Raw genomic sequence first — 18,977 nt, 5'->3', positions numbered from 1 at the left:
GCTTAAGAGCGCCGTTAAACGGCTTGAAAATAAGCCCCTTTAGCTGTATATTTTTGACAAAGATGGTACTTTGCAGCTAGAGCGTGCACGCCAGCACAGCGGCCACTTCAGTGATTGGAGCCAGTGAGCTCTGTCAAGTGTACCCAGGTGTCGTTCTCCAGGAAGCGAAGAAATTTGCCCTGCTATAGACACTGGGCTTGTATTCACTACATATAAGAGGTGACCTCGTTGGGATAAGCTTCTGTCTTTTCATTCTGAGAAAAAATTGGTAACAGAGTACACAGGAACGTTAGTGCGAAAAGTCAGTTGTAGATGGCTGCCGATAAAAAATACGCACACAAAAATGCTACTTCAAATAATTGAAAATGTTATGAATTGTTACTGCCGATGTGTTAGTAATGGAATGTAATTATTAAGGCTCGTGCTTGCCATCATTTATTTATTTATTTATTGAAATACTTCACAGGCTCCGAATCGAGTGTTATGTGAGGGGATTACATAACTGGGGTGCTAAAGAGAAGCAAATGAAAGATGGTTATTTTAACACCGTTATACATTAGTAAACAACCCAAAAGAAAATAGGACTAAATTGAAAAACACAGTTCAGAACACACTTAAGAGAAAAATGCACTTGAGAACAAAATGTTGCTTATATTTTCTTTGCAAAAAACATGATCTGAGATGTGAACAACGTTGTCAGGAAGAATATTCCAATAAATGATTGCACGGGGCAGAGCTGATGAGTTGAATGCGGTGGTCCTTCCCAAAAGGCGTGTAAAAGTGAGGTTATTATGCAATCGGTGAGATGCCCGGGCCGGCTGTGTAAGAGGTAGTGTGAAGGAGTGATGGCTACAAACAATTATATGGAAGAGGCAGATAAGCACTACTGTTCTGAAAGATTCTAAGGCTGGAGGGGACAGCGACACCTTAATGTTAGTTTTGCTGGAATGCCACAATAGTGGCGGGCAATGAAGCGAGCGGCCCGATTGTGTACGCGCTCTAGGCATTTATTATTATTGGAAAACTGCGCTGTGTATAATGTGAGCAGACACTTGCTCCTGTGGAGCGACAGAATGAGGTCTGTTTCATTCCTTTCAGAGTTATGGTCACACTGCGTTTGCTGGTATTATTTTGCTACTTTGTGCAAAGAGTAGCAGACTCCAATAAAAAATGCCGTCACTACAGCTCTCTTATAAGTAGGTTTGATGAGTGTTTAGGTTTCTACTCATGACAGTCTCTGGCCGGCTCCTCATGCCAGCTGCATACATTTACAGGTGGCATTTGGTGCTTTCACCTTACCTGGAGATTGGCATATGCAGGATAGGCAAGCAATGTCCGTCTTTCGTGGCATTTGACCCGCTAGTTTTTAGTGCCACATTTGGAGTGCAGGAAGTTTATTTCACCGGCACCTTGTCTGCATGAATCATACATCTGCAATGCACTTAACCAAGCTGTGGAATACTTTTTTTTCTGTGTGCGCATGCATCGTGGTTTGTTATGTGCCCTTGTTGACACCTCTGCTGTTACTAATGTACTCATGAAAGGGGGGCTATGAAGCTTTCATATGTAAACTCACAAATGATAAGATAAATTAGTCTCCTTTTCCCCATTGTACTGTTTTTTTTTTATTAAAATCGAGTATATTGTCACGTAGTGGTGACGGCAGTCGAAGCAGCGATGAAGACGGACGAAAGGATCTTCTAAAATAACTGTTTATTGGGCTGACTTGCACCCAAAATGGACTGAATCACTCGGCGGCGGCGAAGCGACAAGCGTGCTCGGCGGTCGTCGAACAGAATGCCCGCCGCTGTCGGCCGTGCTCAATTTAAAGCTGATAGCGAACATTCGAGATAAAGGGCGCAAAGTTACTAGAACATTCCGGAACAACGTAGAATCAGCTTTGCCTGGCTGCGATCAATCGAGATAAATCTAGTCGCGTCTTGCGTCGCAAACAAAGCGATAAGGTGGTGTCGCGGCAGATTTGAAAAACGAATAAACACTGCAAATATTCGCGGCATTACTCCCCTCTCAAAGAAGCATCGACCCGATGCATTAAAACAAATAATGCGACTAGTAAGGAAAAAAAAACGGATCTTGCGAAAATAGAGCATGGAAATGCAGCGGCCTTTAGCGCGCATAATACGGCTTCAGACGGACTACATGGACAACTTCTGGTCGTACGCGGCGTCGCTGGGATGCAGTCATTGCGTCAGGGATGACTTCATAATCCAGTTCACCCAGCCGACGAAGAACCTTGTACGGGCCGAAATAGCGGCGCAAAAGCTTTTCACTCAATCCACGGCGGCGAATGGGCGTCCACACCCAGACTTGGTCTCCTGGCTTGTATTCCGCGTTGCGTCTTCGTAGGTTGTAGCGTCTGGCGTCGGACCGCTGCTGATCTTTGATCCGTAATCGGGCAAGCCTTCGAGCTTCTTCTGCGCGTTGAAGGTAGGCGGCAACGTCGACGTTCTCTTCTTCTGTAATGTTGGGCAGCATGGCGTCTAGTGTGGTCGTGGCATCCCTGCCATGGACGAGCCTAAAAGGCGTCATCTGGGTGGTCTCCTGCACTGCGGTGTTGTAGGCGAAGACGACGTAAGGCAGGATGACATCCCAGGTTTTATGTTCGGCATCGACATACATGGCGATCATATCGGCGATGGTTTTGTTCAGGCGCTCGGTCAGTCCGTTGGTCTGCGGATGGTATGCAGTTGTCCTCCGGTGGCTGGTTTGGCTATAGCGCAGGATGGCTTGCGTGAGTTCCGCCGTAAATGCTGTTCCTCTGTCCGTGATGAGCACATCGGGGGCGCCGTGTCGAAGAAGAATGCACTCCACGAAAAATTTGGCCACTTCTGCTGCTGTTCCGTTCGGTAGGGCTTTCGCCTCGGCGTAGCGGGTCAGGTAGTCGGTCGCTATGATGATCCACTTATTTCCAGATGTTGACGTTGGAAAAGGGCCGAGCAAGTCCATGCCAATCTGCTGAAAGGGTCTTGAGGGAGGTTCAATGGGGTTCAGAAGTCCTGCTGGTCGTGTGGGAGGAGTCTTTCGTCGCTGACAATCTCGGCATGTTTTCACATAGTGTGCGACATCGGCAGACAGTCGGGGCCAGTAATACTTGTCTTGAATGCGGCGGAGGGTACGAGTAAACCCGAGATGTCCAGCTGTCGGCTCGTCGTGTGAAGCCTGTAGAACTTCTTCGCGGAGACAAGTAGGTACAACAAGGAGGTAGGCTGTTTTGTTCGCTGTAAAGTTCTTCTTCACAAGGACCTCATTCTGCACACAGAAAGAAGACAGTCCTCGCTTGAATGAAGCGGGGGGTGAAGAAACCTTGCCTTCCAGGTACTCGATGAGGCCCTTTAGGTTGGGGTCCGAGCGTTGCTGCTGAGCAAAAGAGCTTGCGCTGATGGGTCCCAGGAAGGCGTCCTCATCGTCGTCCAGCGGCGGTGCATCTACAGGGGCTCGTGAGAGGCAATCGGCGTCAGTGTGCTTGCGTCCGGACTTGTAAACGACGGTGACGTCAAACTCCTGGAGACGCAGACTCCATCGAGCGAGTCGGCCAGAGGGATCCTTCAAACTGGCAAGCCAGCAGAGCGCGTGGTGGTCGCTGACCACCTTGAACGGCCGTCCGTAGAGGTAGGGGCGGAATTTCGACGTAGCCCAGATGATGGCAAGACACTCCTTCTCAGTGGTCGAATAGTTAGCCTCGGCCTTAGAAAGGGAACGGCTAGCGTATGCGATGACCTTCTCGAGCCCGTCACTTTTTTGAACGAGAACGGCGCCTAGTCCCACGCTGCTTGCGTCGGTATGAACTTCAGTATCGGCGTTTTCATCAAAATGCGCAAGGATCGGTGGGGACTGTAAACGACGCTGAAGTTCTTTGAAGGCTTCTGCTTGCGGCGCTTCCCATTTAAACGGCACGTCTGCCTTCGTCAGTTGGGTTAGGGGCTCGGCGATGCGCGAAAAGTTTTTCACAAATCGTCGGTAATATGCGCATAATCCGAGAAATCTGCGCACTGCTTTCTTATCGGCCGGCGGTTGAAACTGTTCAATAGCGGCTGTTTTCTGCGGGTCTGGGCGTACTCCTTCCTTGCTAACGATGTGGCCTAGAAACAGCAGCTCTTCGTAGGCAAAGTGGCATTTCTCTGCTTTCAAGGTTAGGCCAGACGACTTGATGGCGTCTAGTACTGTTCGAAGTCTTTTGAGGTGCTCTTCAAAGTTCGAGGCGAAGAAAACGACGTCATCTAAATATACTAGACAAATTTTCCACTTCAGGCCTGCCAGCACTGTATCCATTACTCGCTGAAACGTCGCTGGTGCGGAACAGAGACCAAATGGCATCACCTTGAACTCAAACAGCCCATCCGGAGTTATGAACGCTGTCTTCTCGCGATCTCTTTCGTCGACCTCAATTTGCCAGTAGCCGCTCTTGAGGTCCATCGATGAGAAATATTTGGCGTTGCAGAGGCGGTCCAGTGTGTCGTCGATGCGGGGGAGGGGGTAGACGTCCTTCTTTGTTATGTTGTTCAAGCGGCGGTAATCCACGCAGAATCGAAGTGCGCCGTCTTTCTTTCTCACTAGAACAACCGGTGCCGCCCATGGGCTGTTTGAAGGCTGGATGATGTCGTCGCGAAGCATTTCTTCGACTTGGTCCCGGATGGCTTGTCGTTCTCGCGGAGACACACGGTAGGGGCTTTGACGGAGAGGTCGGACGTGTTGATCCGTTATAATGCGATGCTTGGCAATTGGCGTCTGCCGCACCTTCGGCGATGTCGAAAAGCACTCACTGTAGTTTTGAAGCAGATTGCGGATCTGGTCTTGTCTGTTCCGGTGCAGGTCTGGGTTGATGTCGAAAGTGGGCGAGTTCTCTTGGTCAGGCGGATCTTTTGCGGAGGGGTCGGAGAGGGCGAAGGAATCTCGTACGTCAGATATTTCGTCGTAGAAAGCAATCGTCGTTCCTCTGTTAATATGCCGGTATTCTTCGCTGAAGTTAGTCAGCAGTACTTCGGCCTGGCCATTGCGGAAATGTGCGATGCCTCTTGCGATGCTGATTCCTCTGTCTAGTAGCAACTGCATGTTCCCCTCGATGATGGCTTCAGTGTTTATGGCTTTCGTGGCGCCTACGGTCACGATAACGCTTGAACGGGGTGGGACGCTCACTTCTTCCTCCAGGACACTTAGGGCAACGTGATTTTCCCGAGTTTTCATCGAAGCGATGGCTTCGTCCGTCGAAAGCGTGATCAGCTTGGATCGCAGGTCGATGATCGCCTGATGCTCATTAAGGAAATCCATACCCAAGATCACTTCGCGGGAGCATTGCGGTAGCACAACAAAGGTCGCAGGATAGGTATGTCCTTTGACGGTCACTCGCGCTGTGCATTGTCCTGATGGCGTAATGAGGTGGCCCCCAGCGGTGCGAATTTGCGGGCCGTCCCAAGCCGTTGTGACTTTTCTGAGCTGCGCAGCGAATGTTCCATTCATCACCGAGTAATCGGCTCCTGTGTCGACTAGGGCGGTAACTTTCCGGCCGTCGATAGTCACTTCTAGGTCGGAGGTCCTGGCTCTTGCATTGCATGTCGCTCTCGGCGTCGGGTCACGGCTTCGTCGCGTATGCGAGTCACGGGTTGGGCGTGTGGTCGAAGCTCCTCTGGGTGGCGGCGTCGATTTCAAGGTAGCTTGCGTCGTGGTCGAGGTTCTCATTGTGTGCGGCGTCGGTGCAGCGAGTGTCGGTTCTTCATGCGGCGTCGCGGGTGCAGCGTCTTCATGGGGCGTGGTCGGTGGAGGATCTTCGGCGTTTAGCTCGTGAGCAACCTCACCTCCAGAGGTTGCTGCCTTTAGTTTCCCCTACGGGGGCTGGGCGACCTTCCTCGTACCGCGGCTGCGTAGCTGCGGCGTGGCGACGCAAAGCGCGAGGTTGACGGCGATGGTGAGCGCGAAAAGCGGTTCGGCGTGTACTCTTCTCGACGCAGGTACTCGTCGATTTCGTGCGGACGTTGTCCGAAGCGTGGTCGTGGGGCGTTAACGGCAAATCCTCGAAGACCGATACGTCGGTATGGGCAGTGACGAAGAATATGGCCGGCCTCACCGCAATGGAAGCACAACGGCCGGTTGTCGGAAGTCCTCCAGGCGTCGCATTTCCTGGGGCTTGAGGGTCGGTCATAGGCTGGGCGGGCGGGGGCTGGGAGGCGGCGTTGTGGACCAAGTGGCTCATCTCGGGGAGGACGTGGGGGTTGTCGTTGGGGCTGAGCAGTCCTTACTGCAGCGGCGTAGGTCATGGCCTGGGGTTCTGTGGCCGTCGGGGTGCCAAGTGCCTGTTGCACTTCTTCCCGTACCACGTCCATCAGAGTCGATGCTTGTGGCTGTGGGGAGGATGGCAGTAATCGGCGTAGCTCCTCTCGGACGATTTCGCGGATAACGTCCCGCAAGCTGTCGCTGGTGGTGGCCGGCGTGTCCGAACGGATTGCATAGGCAGAGGAAGGGCGGTTGTACTGCCGAGCTCGGACGTCGAGGGTCTTCTCAATCGTGCAGGCTTCCTGCATGAATTCCTCGACCGTTTTTGGCGGCTGACGGACGAGGCTGCCAAAGAGTTGTTCTTTTACGCCGCGCATTAAGAGCTGAACTTTCTTTTCCTCTGTCATCCCGGGATCGGCGCGGCGAAATAGGCGCTTCATCTCCTCGACGTAGCTGCGGACGGGCTCATTCGGAAGCTGGATCCTGGACTCGAGGAGTCGTTCGGCTCTTTCTTTCCTCACGACACTGGTAAATACCTTCAATAGTTCTCTCTTGAATAGCTCCCATGTCGTAAGGGACGACTCGTAGTTTTCGTACCACGTGCGTGCGGAGCCATCCAATGAGAAAAAAACGTGTCCAATCTTTGCCGCATCATCCCACTTGTTGAATGACGCCACGCGCTCAAATTGATCCAACCATTCTTCAGGGTCTTCGCCTAGGGATCCATTGAAAGTTGGCGGCACCCGCGGCTGCTGCAGTATGATCGGTGTCGACATCTTCGGCGAGGTTGCGGTGCTCGTAGCCGCGTCTTTTCGCTGTATTGTGCGGTCCGGCAGTTTCCCGAACTCAGGCTCCTCTCCCTGGAGACGTCGGCTGGCGCGCTGAGCTGCTGGCTCGTCCTCGGGTGCGAAGCGCTCAGGGCTGGCTTCACGACTTGAAGGGGGCGTCCGGAACATGGAAGGCTACCCCGCACCTCCACCAGATGTCACGTAGTGGTGACGGCAGTCGAAGCAGCGATGAAGACGGACGAAAGGATCTTCTAAAATAACTGTTTATTGGGCTGACTTGCACCCAAAATGGACTGAATCACTCGGCGGCGGCGAAGCGACAAGCGTGCTCGGCGGTCGTCGAACAGAATGCCCGCCGCTGTCGGCCGTGCTCAATTTAAAGCTGATAGCGAACATTCGAGATAATGGGCGCAAAGTTACTAGAACATTCCGGAACAACGTAGAATCAGCTTTGCCTGGCTGCGATCAATCGAGATAAATCTAGTCGCGTCTTGCGTCGCAAACAAAGCGATAAGGTGGTGTCGCGGCAGATTTGAAAAACGAATAAACACTGCAAATATTCGCGGCAATATCTAAACCAGTGTGCTCCTCAGAGGAAAAAATGTCTCTGAATGCGTTCAGAACGCAACTTGGCAGTACTGGTCGATTGTGTCGACCGAACTTGTGAGAACACCCATCTCGCAAACTGCCGACAGGCAGCAACCTATACCGGCTGGAAATGGGAAAGCATGAAGTAACACATCTACCAGCTCAGCATATCTGCAATTCTGAAGACACTGTCACCGCTGTGAAATTTTGATTGCACTGCAGCAATACTACGCCCACCTGGGCTAAGACACAGGGGGATGTATTATGGCGTGTGCACAAATGCAGTTTTGAGATATGCGCGCGACTTTGCAAGTAACAACCTTTGATGGGCAAAATGCGAATATCGCGAAACTGCAAGGGTCATACCACCGTGTGCAACTGTAGGCGTCTAGAATCCAAGATTTAAGAAATCGCTACATGCGATACGTTCTCGTCACACACCTGTGTATATCCTGGAAGTCTACCACAGCGGCTAGCCGCTACTGTATTAGCTCGCAATACGTCACTTCGATTGCGTGAATAATCAGCACCGCTGCATGCAATGCAGCGTGCTCAGTGATGCATTCGGTTCTGCCGGAACGAGAGCACCCACGCGCTGCACTTCACGGCAGAAGATGCAATCTTGTTCAGTCTCCAATGGGCGGCAGCGGCTGCACTGGCGCCTACGACAATGGCCGCCACAGTTCACTTCCGGACATGCGCTGAATAAGCACGCGCGAAGATTAATGAACACACGCACACACAGGCGTGCAGTTGTTGCCGTTGAAAAAGTATGCGTGCGTCAAAGAAAAAATAATAATTCAGCTTGTCAGGTACTTATCTGCTTTGATCCAATCAGTAATATGGCGCTTGCAATCGCAGGCCGGGGCCCACGCGGTACGCAGTCGTGCAATTAGGAGCAAATACGGGCAGAGAACAAATGCCAAAAGATATCCGTAGTGGTGGCACAAGATAGGAACTATGCGTGGCATCGACCACTTAGCAGCCTGTGTTGCCTCGGCGAACGTCGTGGTTGCCAGCCTCGTCGGAATCGCTTTCCGACGGGCGTCGTTCGGGCGGCGGGTCGAACCTGAAGGGGTTCTGCGGGCCCACATTGGTGGCGGATATATCCGTCCATGTAACTTCAAAGTTGCTCGACGATATACGAACGAATATATCTGCCCGCTGGATGATGGCGAGGGCGGCCACGAAGAAAACTGAGACGATCGACGGCGACATGGACTGCGCGGCTACATGTGTTGTGTCGCGCACGTGTTTTTCAGAGCAGACGAAAACGTATGCCGCCGCATGATAAACTCTTAAGCTCACGTGATCACTAGCTTGATTCTCCAGCACGTTGATGACTTCGCTACGCTGTTTGTGCTGCTAACTTGGCCAATCAAAACTGGCAGCGATAAATCGCAGTGTAATAAATTATTGGTGGCGCGCTGCAGCTTTTTATGTCCCGTTCCATGATCGCGTAACAAGGCATCAACCAAAACGGAAAATGTTCGTGTCTACGCTCCTTTAAAAGCCTGGGCTTCATAACAAAAAAGAACACATTTTATGCGGAACTTTGCACATTCCATTCTTTATACATGTCTGATTGTGTAACTGACGAAACAAGCATCTCAAAGCTCCTACCTGTTACAGGATCTGCAGTGTACTTAATTAAGTTCTTGTGGACTGTAATTCCTCCCATAAGTTTAATATGTGTCTTGAAGCCATCAAAAATTCCGGCAGCCCCATCTTATATGTCTACATCATTACCAGTTACGTCCCAAGATGCAGTTGCCCGAAATGAGATATCTATATCATTACTTGCACATGTAATGGTTGTTAGAAAATAACAATTTTATTCGCCATCGAGTAGCCAGTAGCCGCCAACTACAAACGCAACCTTGAGAATGCTTTCGAACTGAACAGAAACAAAAAGGCGCACTCCTAGCCGGCCCATGGTCCGCCTGCAGCTGGTGCCGCAATAGGATTAGCGTTGAAAACTGCGTCAGCGCTGGCACCAGGTGCAGTGCCCGGCTCATTGGTGTCCACCGTGGCACGGAAGCCGCCGGCGTCGGCCACGTAGCTCACTGTGCGGAACAGTCCGTTGGCGTCCCGGTAGCCGTACGAGCCGGTCTTGGCGTTGCTGGCGTCTCCCTGCTCCTTGTGGAAGAGCTGAGTTCCGAACTCGTCTCTGTTGTCGTAGCCAAAGCTGTACGGCTGGGGAGGCTGTGAAAGCAAAACATGATTTACTTGGCGAAAACTCCAATCAACATAAGCGTTTAAGCGGAATTCTAAAGATTCGATATTAAAGCATCTGTAATTTGCGGTTTACTTTGCCGTTAGGAACTGTTACCAGACTAAATATGAGATAAAAAGCAAGCATCCGCAACCTAATGGTCTAAGCTTCTTTTATGGAAACAGTTGATAGTACAGAAATTATTCGGGAAAAACACATTAAAACTTCTGAACTGTTCAATATAGTTGCGAACAGTTTGGAGGGTTTCGGATATAGGTCAACAACTTGAGGTACTATAAGTGAATACCAAGGCGGTCAACACGTCTAGTTCTTCCAATGTGCCCGAAATGGCGGGGAGAGATTATGATAGTGCACACACATTCGTCTCTTACACTTTTTTTTTCACAGACGGCGATGCTTCTAGTGAGAAATGACTAGAAACTTTATTCTACTCTGTTGTCTACGTGCACTTAGCGTGTATTAGAAAGTACATAGAAAGTCTAGTTCGGGAGCTGAAAATCTTGATTGGGTCTTTTACTCAAACTACTTTATTTGATTTTTGTCACAGCTAGAAATATCACCTGCATACACAATTGTGATTTCCGCAATACTTATGGAATAGTGAGGTGAAATTTTGCTATCATAGTAGCGGCAGGCTTAATTTTTTCACCTCGAAAGCCTCATTAGACGCGATGCTCCGAATGGCGGTTACATTGTTTCATAAATATTTTTCGCATTAATTATGATTTTAACGCCAGCAGACAGAAAGCGAGCGGCAGGCTTCAGGGCACAGAACGTTTTCTTTCTGTCTCGGTCGTACGCTGTACACTTTCCTGCATCAGAATAAAGTGTGTAGTTTCTTTATGACCACAGCAGTTCACTCACGTAAGAAGGTTCTGCAGCGGAGAATCCAGGAGTGGCGGCAGCAGCGAAAATGTTGCCACGGAACCCAGCACTTTGTAACCCCCGGCCGCCGCCAAAGACATTTCCAGCCTCGATGAATGCGGCAGCGGCGCAGAAAATGATAGCCTAGAAGAGGAAAATTAGTTGTCATCACTTACCGAAGCAGTCTGTGTAGAATGGCTGGCTTTAGAATAATAAAGCAGTTTTTTTCCCTTCCTTCTTCCGACACCCATGAAATATGGGGCGATTGTCGTCTAATTTTTTTTTTTGCTACACGGATCAAAATGCTCTTTCTTGGGAGTGTTTTTAGCTGTTTCTGTGCATTCAGTGAATGCACGGTATATATCATCTCAAACTTCTCGTTTTTACAAGGGCTGACATGAAGCTCTTGTTATAATAAGTAGTGTTGTCTCTATGAGAAAAAAAACATTTCCTGCCTGTGCACCAACTATGATGAAAGTCTTGGTGTCAAAAGTATATTTAGCGAAATTAGTTTACCCCTTCATCAAAAAGAACTTATTACAACCAGGATCCAGAAGTTCTTATATTGCGATTAAGGAAATAAAGAACACCTATAACTTCGAAGTGACAGTGAAGGTGAAATGCTGATTTGATTCTTCACTGGAAAAGCAGTCCTGAATTGCGATTCCCTTTGAAGAGATTCTCCTCGGGATGCATGGTACACTAGCGGACTCTATGGGACACATTCAGTAAACTCATTCGTGAAGATGAAAACATTTGCGGGCAAAACTAGCTGAGCTTGAGACTCTAGTGGCATTTGATGCAGCATGTACTTACTTGGTGCCTTGACAAGTAAAATATGTTATGGTGCCACAATGGGCAATCATTTCAAATCAAACACTGTTTTTATTCCACAGATATATTTGTATGCTCCTACTTTTACTTACTATCGATTTGCATAAATATTTTCGAGACAAAATTTCCATCAGTGAAAAACGAAAGCACTGTCAATCTAAAGGTAGCCAGCAGCGGGCGCCTCTTACCCTGGGAAACATTCTGAGTTGATGTTTAGCCGCGCGCTACTGCGTTTACCTCGGGAACCAGGGAATATAGTGGAGCTGGGAGCGCCAGTGTGGCTTTTATACAGCTCACCACACTTGACGCAACCACCTAGATGGTCGTGACGGTGGAGGCTAAGGGGCAGTTCCTCTCTCTTTCTTCTTCCTTCGTGGTCACGAATAAGGAACGCCAGTTGCACCGGCGTCAGAAGCCACGATCTTTTTTTCCACGATCTCAGCACTTCGCATTTGCTAACCGTTGACTTCATAACAAGCGCTACTGCGTCAGCGAGAAGGTATGCGGAATTTCATCGGAACGAACACCGAGCAACATATTGAGACGTCTGTACGAATATGCGCACTTATAATTGCCGCATCGCATGAAAACAAACATCCAGGACCATGACTGTATATTATGCGAGGCCTACAATTACTCGACTTGGGACCCAATTTTCCAGAAGATGAAAGGTGTATTTGTAAACCCTTTGTTTTACGTTCCCGAAAAGAGATTCTGCCCTGACATCCCACTGGGCTGTGGTACGTGTGTGCACGTTAAAGATCCGTAGGTGTTCAAAATTATTCCGGAGTCGTCCACTACGGTACCTCTTTCTTCTCTTCACTCTCTCCTTTGTACTTTCCCTTACGGCGTGGTTTGGGTGCTTACCGAGCTGTGAGACAGTTACCGCGATACTTCCGTCCTCAAGAACCAGCTTTCCATTTCAGAAAAAGAATGAGTACATCCTACTTCTCTGTCTTGCAAGGGCATAAAAGCAAATCGATACTCGGAATCTCTAACAGCTGAACACCATTAACAAGTTTCGAGGGTTGAAATTCATTAAATAACTGGTATATTAATTCGCGTTACTTAAACATAGAGGCTGAGAATGTATAGCTGTAGAGGAACATAAGTCGGTAGGAGGTTGGATCTTGAAATTTCTTACAAAGGTGTTTACAGCTACAACACGAGTTGGACAATCGCAGACGGGTCTTGTTGACAGCTGAAAGATTATAAAAGCGATAGCTGGAGGTAACAAAGTCTTCATCAAGCGGTTTATGGTTTATCGGTTTATAGGGGTTTAACGTTCCAAAGCGACTGAGGCTATGAAGGACGGCACGCACACTGAGATTGCGCAGTACACAGGTCTCTAGCATTTCGCCTCCATCGAAATTCTACCGCCACGCGCGGGATGGAACCAACGTCTTTCGGTTCAGCAGCCGAGCACTTTAACCACTGACCCATCGCGGTGGCCCTCTTTATCACACGATAAAAACCAAAATGAATTTAACAGACGAGATCTTTCTTTGCCTTTTTCCCACATAAAGAAAAAATGGAGTTTATGCACCCAATTTATGCGCTCAAACATCGAATACAATGTTTCGGGATTTTCTAATATACATTACTAGAGGCAAAGATGTCAAGGACTGTGATATGCTTGCTTGAAGCAGTGTGCTGAAAATCATTATGGCTCCTATTTTAGAGCTACAGTAAGCGCACTAAAGTGCGTCAATGTAACCGAAACATGCCTAAATTTCTTTTTAAGCAACCCGAAAAGTAGCTATTAAGTATCAAACCAAATCCCTGATAAATTTTTCAACGCCCACGAGACGGAGACCTGATCGTTTCTTAATATTTTTATACATTTTGTGAATAACATACTGGAAAAATATTACTCAAGTTTTGTGACAGGGTGAAATTAAACACGCGTGTACTTTCCGAGGCACCTGTTGCCTAGCTTAAATATGCGTTGCAGCGGCAGTCACTGAATACTGAGCACGGTTACACTGCGCATTCGATAAGGTCTTTAAACCCTTCCTTTTATTTTGACGTCTTCGAAGTGACCTAAGCTTAAACCCAACATACGCCATTTGGCATAACCTTCAACTTTTTCAAGCACTGACAACATTTCTTCTAGCTGTGGAACGACACTGGTGTAAAAGTGCCCTTAGTTCTCAATCTTCAGCGGAGCTTGGGAAATATTCTAAGCATTGGTTAAACTTCCGAGAACTATGCCCTGTTAAGGAGATTCATAATGCCCAGCGCTTAAGAAATCTTAAAGTACAATGCATAACACATGCGCACGAGGCCGATATTGCGATATGTGCTACATTGTCATTTGTCTTTTTGTTAATCCCTACGCGTAATGAATTTGAATACCTGTTAGAACTATCCAGTGCTTCCACTATGTGAACGAGATTATAGCCTAACCGAAAGTACACGAAAGCTTGGTCTTCGAGCGCGCTCTTTCAGAAGCGGTACCGGACGCAATGACTGTCAATAACAACGTAAAAACATTACGCAAGGAAACTATGGGTAACTGTTTCTGCAACCTTTGCATATTATGTCCCGAAGGGTTAGCTGGTGCCCTTGTGGTAGGTCCGGAATTTAATTCAGTGATGGGAAATCTAAGCGGAATTTACGAGTTGACTAATACGTCTAAATACTCAGGCAAATGACTCAGGATCTGAAAGAAAAGATGTACGATGTTGCTGAAATAGGATTCTGCATAGAGCTACTAGGCTAATCAGCATATAGCAATATTGAAGTTGACCAAAGTAAACAAAGAATAAATATTAGGGTAGCAACCTGGGATTCAAAAGATAATTAAAATTCGCCATCCGCGCGGAAGGTGGGTGAGGGGGAGGGGAGTCTGCAGCTTGCCGACGTTGCTGAGTGACGACACCACGTGTTGCCGAGAATCCGCAGGAACATCCCTGCCGGGGGATGATGGTGGCGAACAGTGCATCACCATGGACCCGAGCACCCGCCTCTAGCCGTGCGTGGCATCGTCATGTCTGGGGAAAAGGGGAACCTGGTGGTTCCCATTTTGACCTGCTTAGATTTATCGTTTACTTCACATTCTGTTTTTAACGATTTTAAATGTGAAGCCATTGACAACCCATATGGTAGCGATCACCTCCCTATACTAATCAGCTTAACCTCTCCACCGGAATTAATTTCCACAAAGCCGCGACGCTGGAAGATGCATTTAGCACATTGGCAACTTTTTAGAGCAAAAGCCACTTTAGAAATTATAATTTTAGAAAATCTCAGCATAGACGAGATAAACGAGAAGTTTACGAATTGTATCATAACTGCTGCACAGTTAGCTAACCTCAGTCTTCTGGAGTGGTGCGAGAAAACCACGAAGTGTAGTGGACTGCAAGGAAGGAAAAAAAACAGAAACAACATATTAATACATGGGGCGAATTTCGCAGATATCTGACACTACAAAATCTCGTAAATTTTAAAAAGGCAAGGCCTAAAGCTCGGTACGTCCGTCGCATTGCCGAGAAAGCTTCATGGCAGAGTTATGATCTGTCTATAAACAGTCGAATCATATCAAACGAAGTGTGAGTTTGGGAGCAGGTTCGAAAATTAAACGGAAACTTCTCACCGTTCACAATTCCTCTGCTGATAACACCTGGCACAGAAACAAGCATAAGGGAACAGGCATACATTTATGGGTGTACACTTTGCTGCAGTTTACAGTTCACAATATACGCAGTCATTTATAAAACACAAAATTATAACCGAAAGACAAAGACTTCCCATAAGTGTGGGTGGAAAAGAACAATACAACAATTTAATTACTCTCCATGAAATAGAGTACTGTCTGCCCGAAAAATAACTGCTCCAGTACCCGACCAAATACACTAGAAATGCTTGCCCAGTTTTCAGAGCTGCCGTAGAAGCACATTTAATATTCTTTAGCACGGTTTGGTTATCAGAGAAAATAACTGAAGCCTAGAAAAAAGCTATTATTGTACCGTCTCTAGAGCCTATTAAAACCCCCAACCTCTGATAGCAGTTATAGACCCATAGCTTTTACCAGTTACCTCGCCAAATCCTTTGAAAGTGTCCTGGATATAAGATTACCTTTTGTCCTTCAATCCAGCGAACTTATTGATATCCATCAATGTGGTTTAAAAAAAAGGATGCTCTACACAGATCACCTAGTCCGTCTCAAAAATACTGTCAGGGAAGCTTTTATCCACAAACAATACTATCTTGCAGTCTTTTTAGATTTAGAAAAGCATATGATACAACGTGGAGGTTAGCGATTCTTAGGATTTACCTAAGCTCGGCATCAGTAGCAGAATGATGAATTCTGAACTACTTTTTGTCTAACCGATCATTTAATGGCTGCCTAGGAGGAGCCCTTTCGAGGAATTTCATTCAAGAAAATGGAGTACCTAAAGTATGTATTTTAAGCACAACTCTTTTTTATTGTAAAATGAATTCTTTTAGCAAAATAATACCTAGGGCCGTTAAGTCTTCGTTTTATGTAGACGACCTCCAGATAGCTTGCACATCCTCCAACATATCAACATGAGAAATACAAGCACAATTAACAATAAACAAACTGGCATCATGGCCAGACAGAAATGGCTTCCTGTTTTCTGCACAAAAAACCGTAGCCATTGTTTTCTCATACAAACTAGGATTACAGGCAGATCCGGCCATGTATCTGAATGAAACCGAGTTGGGCGTAAAAAAGAACAGAAATTTTTAGGTATAACATCTGAAAAAAAGCTCACTTTCCTGCCTAATATTAATGCGCTGAAAAAGAAAACTCGATCACTGAACATGCTAAAAGTCAGTTGAGAGAAACCTGACGCCAACCAATATTTTTAACTTTACCCAACGTTTCGGGACCAACTCGGTCCCTTCTTCAGGGGTGACTAAAGTGTGCCAGAAGAAGCAGTGAGTCGTTGCCTTCGCTCTCCTTTGGTTAGCACGTAGCGCAGTCCACTAACGTACGCGGAGTGGAGCGTTCCTGGTGTCCTATTCATCACCTCTTTTGTGAGCCGGATGTGCCATGACTCCGCATGTCGCCTCTTGAACAGGTTACGCCTTTCAACTGGTGCTTACAGCACGTCACCTATAAACAGTCTTTATGTTGAAACCAACGAACCGTCACTTGCAGACAGAAGATCCATGCTCACATGCTCGTACATTTCAAAATCCGTTCACTGCACGAATATATTTGTTACCCTATCGCTACAAAGTGTGCATCTAGAGTACGCTAACAATAAACCGCAAGCTACCCGTCGACTGCTCTTGCGATTTGAAGACATGAGCCTGAACCTTGGCGCACTACACACAGTGCCATGCATTGCTCAAAGGCGAGGTCCACTTCCGCCATGGTACAATTTCCCGGAAATCTGTGATTTCACTCTTATGCACTTCCGTAAAAAACAAATTCCGCAACAACATATAATTCATGAATTCCTCATACTTGAGGAAAAGTGTAGTAATTTCGCAGCTTTTTATACAGGCGGTTCAAAAACAGATGCTTACGTTGGAAGTGCAGTGATACAGGGGAACAGGAATAAAATAGTAGACTTCCACAGTGTGGTTCCATCTTCACTGCGGAATGTTACGTTATCTGTGGAGCCATAGAAAAAGTAGTAAATGAGACCTCGCCAGCAGTACTATTTGCACCGACTCGTTCAGTGCGCTCACAGCCCTTTACTCTAGAAATGCAATACCTCCGCTGCTTGGCGACCTCATACACAACATCAGAAAGGTATAGCTGAAGGGCGAAACATAAGACTCTGCTGGGTACCAAGCCATGTCGGCATAGAAGGCAACGAAAGAGCAGATTTGTGCTCTGCTCCAGCTTGTGGCAAGCAAATTATAAACGTAAATATGTCCTATAAAGATTGCATGAAATTACTACATTGTAAAGCAAGGAAAATTTGGCAGACCGCTTGAAACAACGAAGTAAATGGCAAGCTTCACCTAATGAAACCAGTTCTAGGTAAACGGAAGTCATGTGTGCATCTGAATCGTTTCAAGGAAGTCATTATCTGCCGTCTTCGTATAGGCCACACAAACATTACACACAACTTTCTGCTATCAAAAGAAGATAAACCAGTTTGTACATGTGGAGATGAACTTACAGTAAGTCACATTTTAATTTCATGTTCTAAACTGGAAAAGCTACCGAAAAAGTTATTCTCTCCGTTTTATAACCAATGCATCGCTTTTCACCCATCACTGCTATTAGGTGAAAATGCAATTGTGGACATGTCCTGCGTTTTTAGATTTTTAACATACGCTGGTGTTCTAAAAAGCATGTAAAACATAACAGAGTGGTTTGCCTGATGCACCTCAGCCACTTTCTCAATTCTGAGAAAAGAGCTGAGGTTTGTCATGTTTTGATTGGGTGGGGGCCTCCAGTCCTTGCCCAGCCAAGGACTGCTGATGAGGTTACCGAGCCTCCTTCGAAACGCTTAATATTGTTACGTGACGGCCAGCTGAAGAATGAGACGAGATGACTGATAAGAATGAGATGGTGTTAATGGCCGCTGGCCTAGTGCGAGCGCTCCGTCTCGGGCCACTGCCAACTTCGTCTTCTTCGTCACACCACCCGGAGCCACCGAGCTATCGTCTCGATCGGTGATAAAGAGACGCGCGAAGTGGTGATGGGCTTCAGAGGATGGCGGGACAGGAAGCACAAAGTGGCGAGGTGCTGGCCGCCACGATAAAAGAGATGGCTAAATGATTCCTGGCCCGCGAAGCTTCCTGGCCGTAGGTCACCAGGAGCTGACGGCCGGGGCCCCAGGACGCGCCGAACGGCATGGGCAGGGGAACGTTTCGTCATATGTGGGCAGCGTCTCGGGTCTGTGGGGTGGAGTCCTTGCGTGAGGTTCAGTCCATCGTGTCGGACCAGGATGGGGATGAACTCCGCACCTCACACCAAATGTTACGTGACGGCCAGCCGAAGAATGAGACGAGATGACTGGTGGCAATGAGATGGTTTTAATGGCCGCTAGCATAGCGCGAGCGCTCCGCATCGGACCACTGCCAACTTCGTCTTCTTCGTCACAATATTAGCCATTTGTGAATCTTGTTTTGCTCTCAATTCTTGACAGAAGAAAATCACCTGTTAAGCTTTCTACACCGCCATATTTTTTATACCTTTGTAAAGGCATACAGAAAACAATTTCTTATACCTTGAGCCTGGCGCATTATAGCCTTAGTTGCTTATGCCTCATTAAACCCAACAAAAACAAAACAAAAACAAAAATTCGCCGATATATGCACGTTCCCTGCTGTCTGCGTGCAATTATAGGTTTAGTGAGAATGCGGAGAAGATAGTCGCTCAGAGGAACACATCAACAGCTCGGAATCTTTGAAGTAGGTTGTAGACCCTTTGAATTGGAAAAAAAAGTTAACTTCTAGAGCCAATAAACCAGATTCTTTTACCCTCGCAGTCATGTTGCGGGCGC

At 47.5% G+C, this 18,977-nt stretch overlaps 1 protein-coding gene across 1 annotated transcript; it reads right to left on the bottom strand.

Moving 5' to 3' along the window:
• Positions 1-9,419: 9,419 nt before the first annotated feature.
• LOC144123005 (cuticle protein 10.9-like) lies at positions 9,420-11,773 on the bottom strand. The gene is made up of 3 exons (XM_077655933.1): positions 11,724-11,773; positions 10,702-10,845; positions 9,420-9,806 (listed from the first exon to the last, which is right to left on the bottom strand). The coding sequence occupies exons 1-3, from the start codon at positions 11,733-11,735 to the stop codon at positions 9,525-9,527; spliced, it is 438 nt and encodes a 145-aa protein (XP_077512059.1). The 5' UTR covers positions 11,736-11,773; the 3' UTR covers positions 9,420-9,524.
• Between the last annotated feature and the right edge of the window lie 7,204 nt (positions 11,774-18,977).

This window comes from Amblyomma americanum, chromosome 3 (genome assembly GCF_052857255.1).
Source record: "Amblyomma americanum isolate KBUSLIRL-KWMA chromosome 3, ASM5285725v1, whole genome shotgun sequence".
Lineage (NCBI taxonomy): Eukaryota > Metazoa > Arthropoda > Arachnida > Ixodida > Ixodidae > Amblyomma > Amblyomma americanum.
Note: the sequence above shows the minus strand (reverse complement) of the source record. Positions and strands in the feature narration are given on the sequence as shown.

Bases quoted from the DNA above. Each gene is read 5' to 3' on its own strand.
- LOC144123005 (XM_077655933.1), bottom strand. The intron at 9,807-10,701 runs GTGAGTGAACTG...TTGCTTTCACAG, and splicing joins CCGCTGCAGAACCTTCTTAC to CCTCCCCAGCCGTACAGCTT.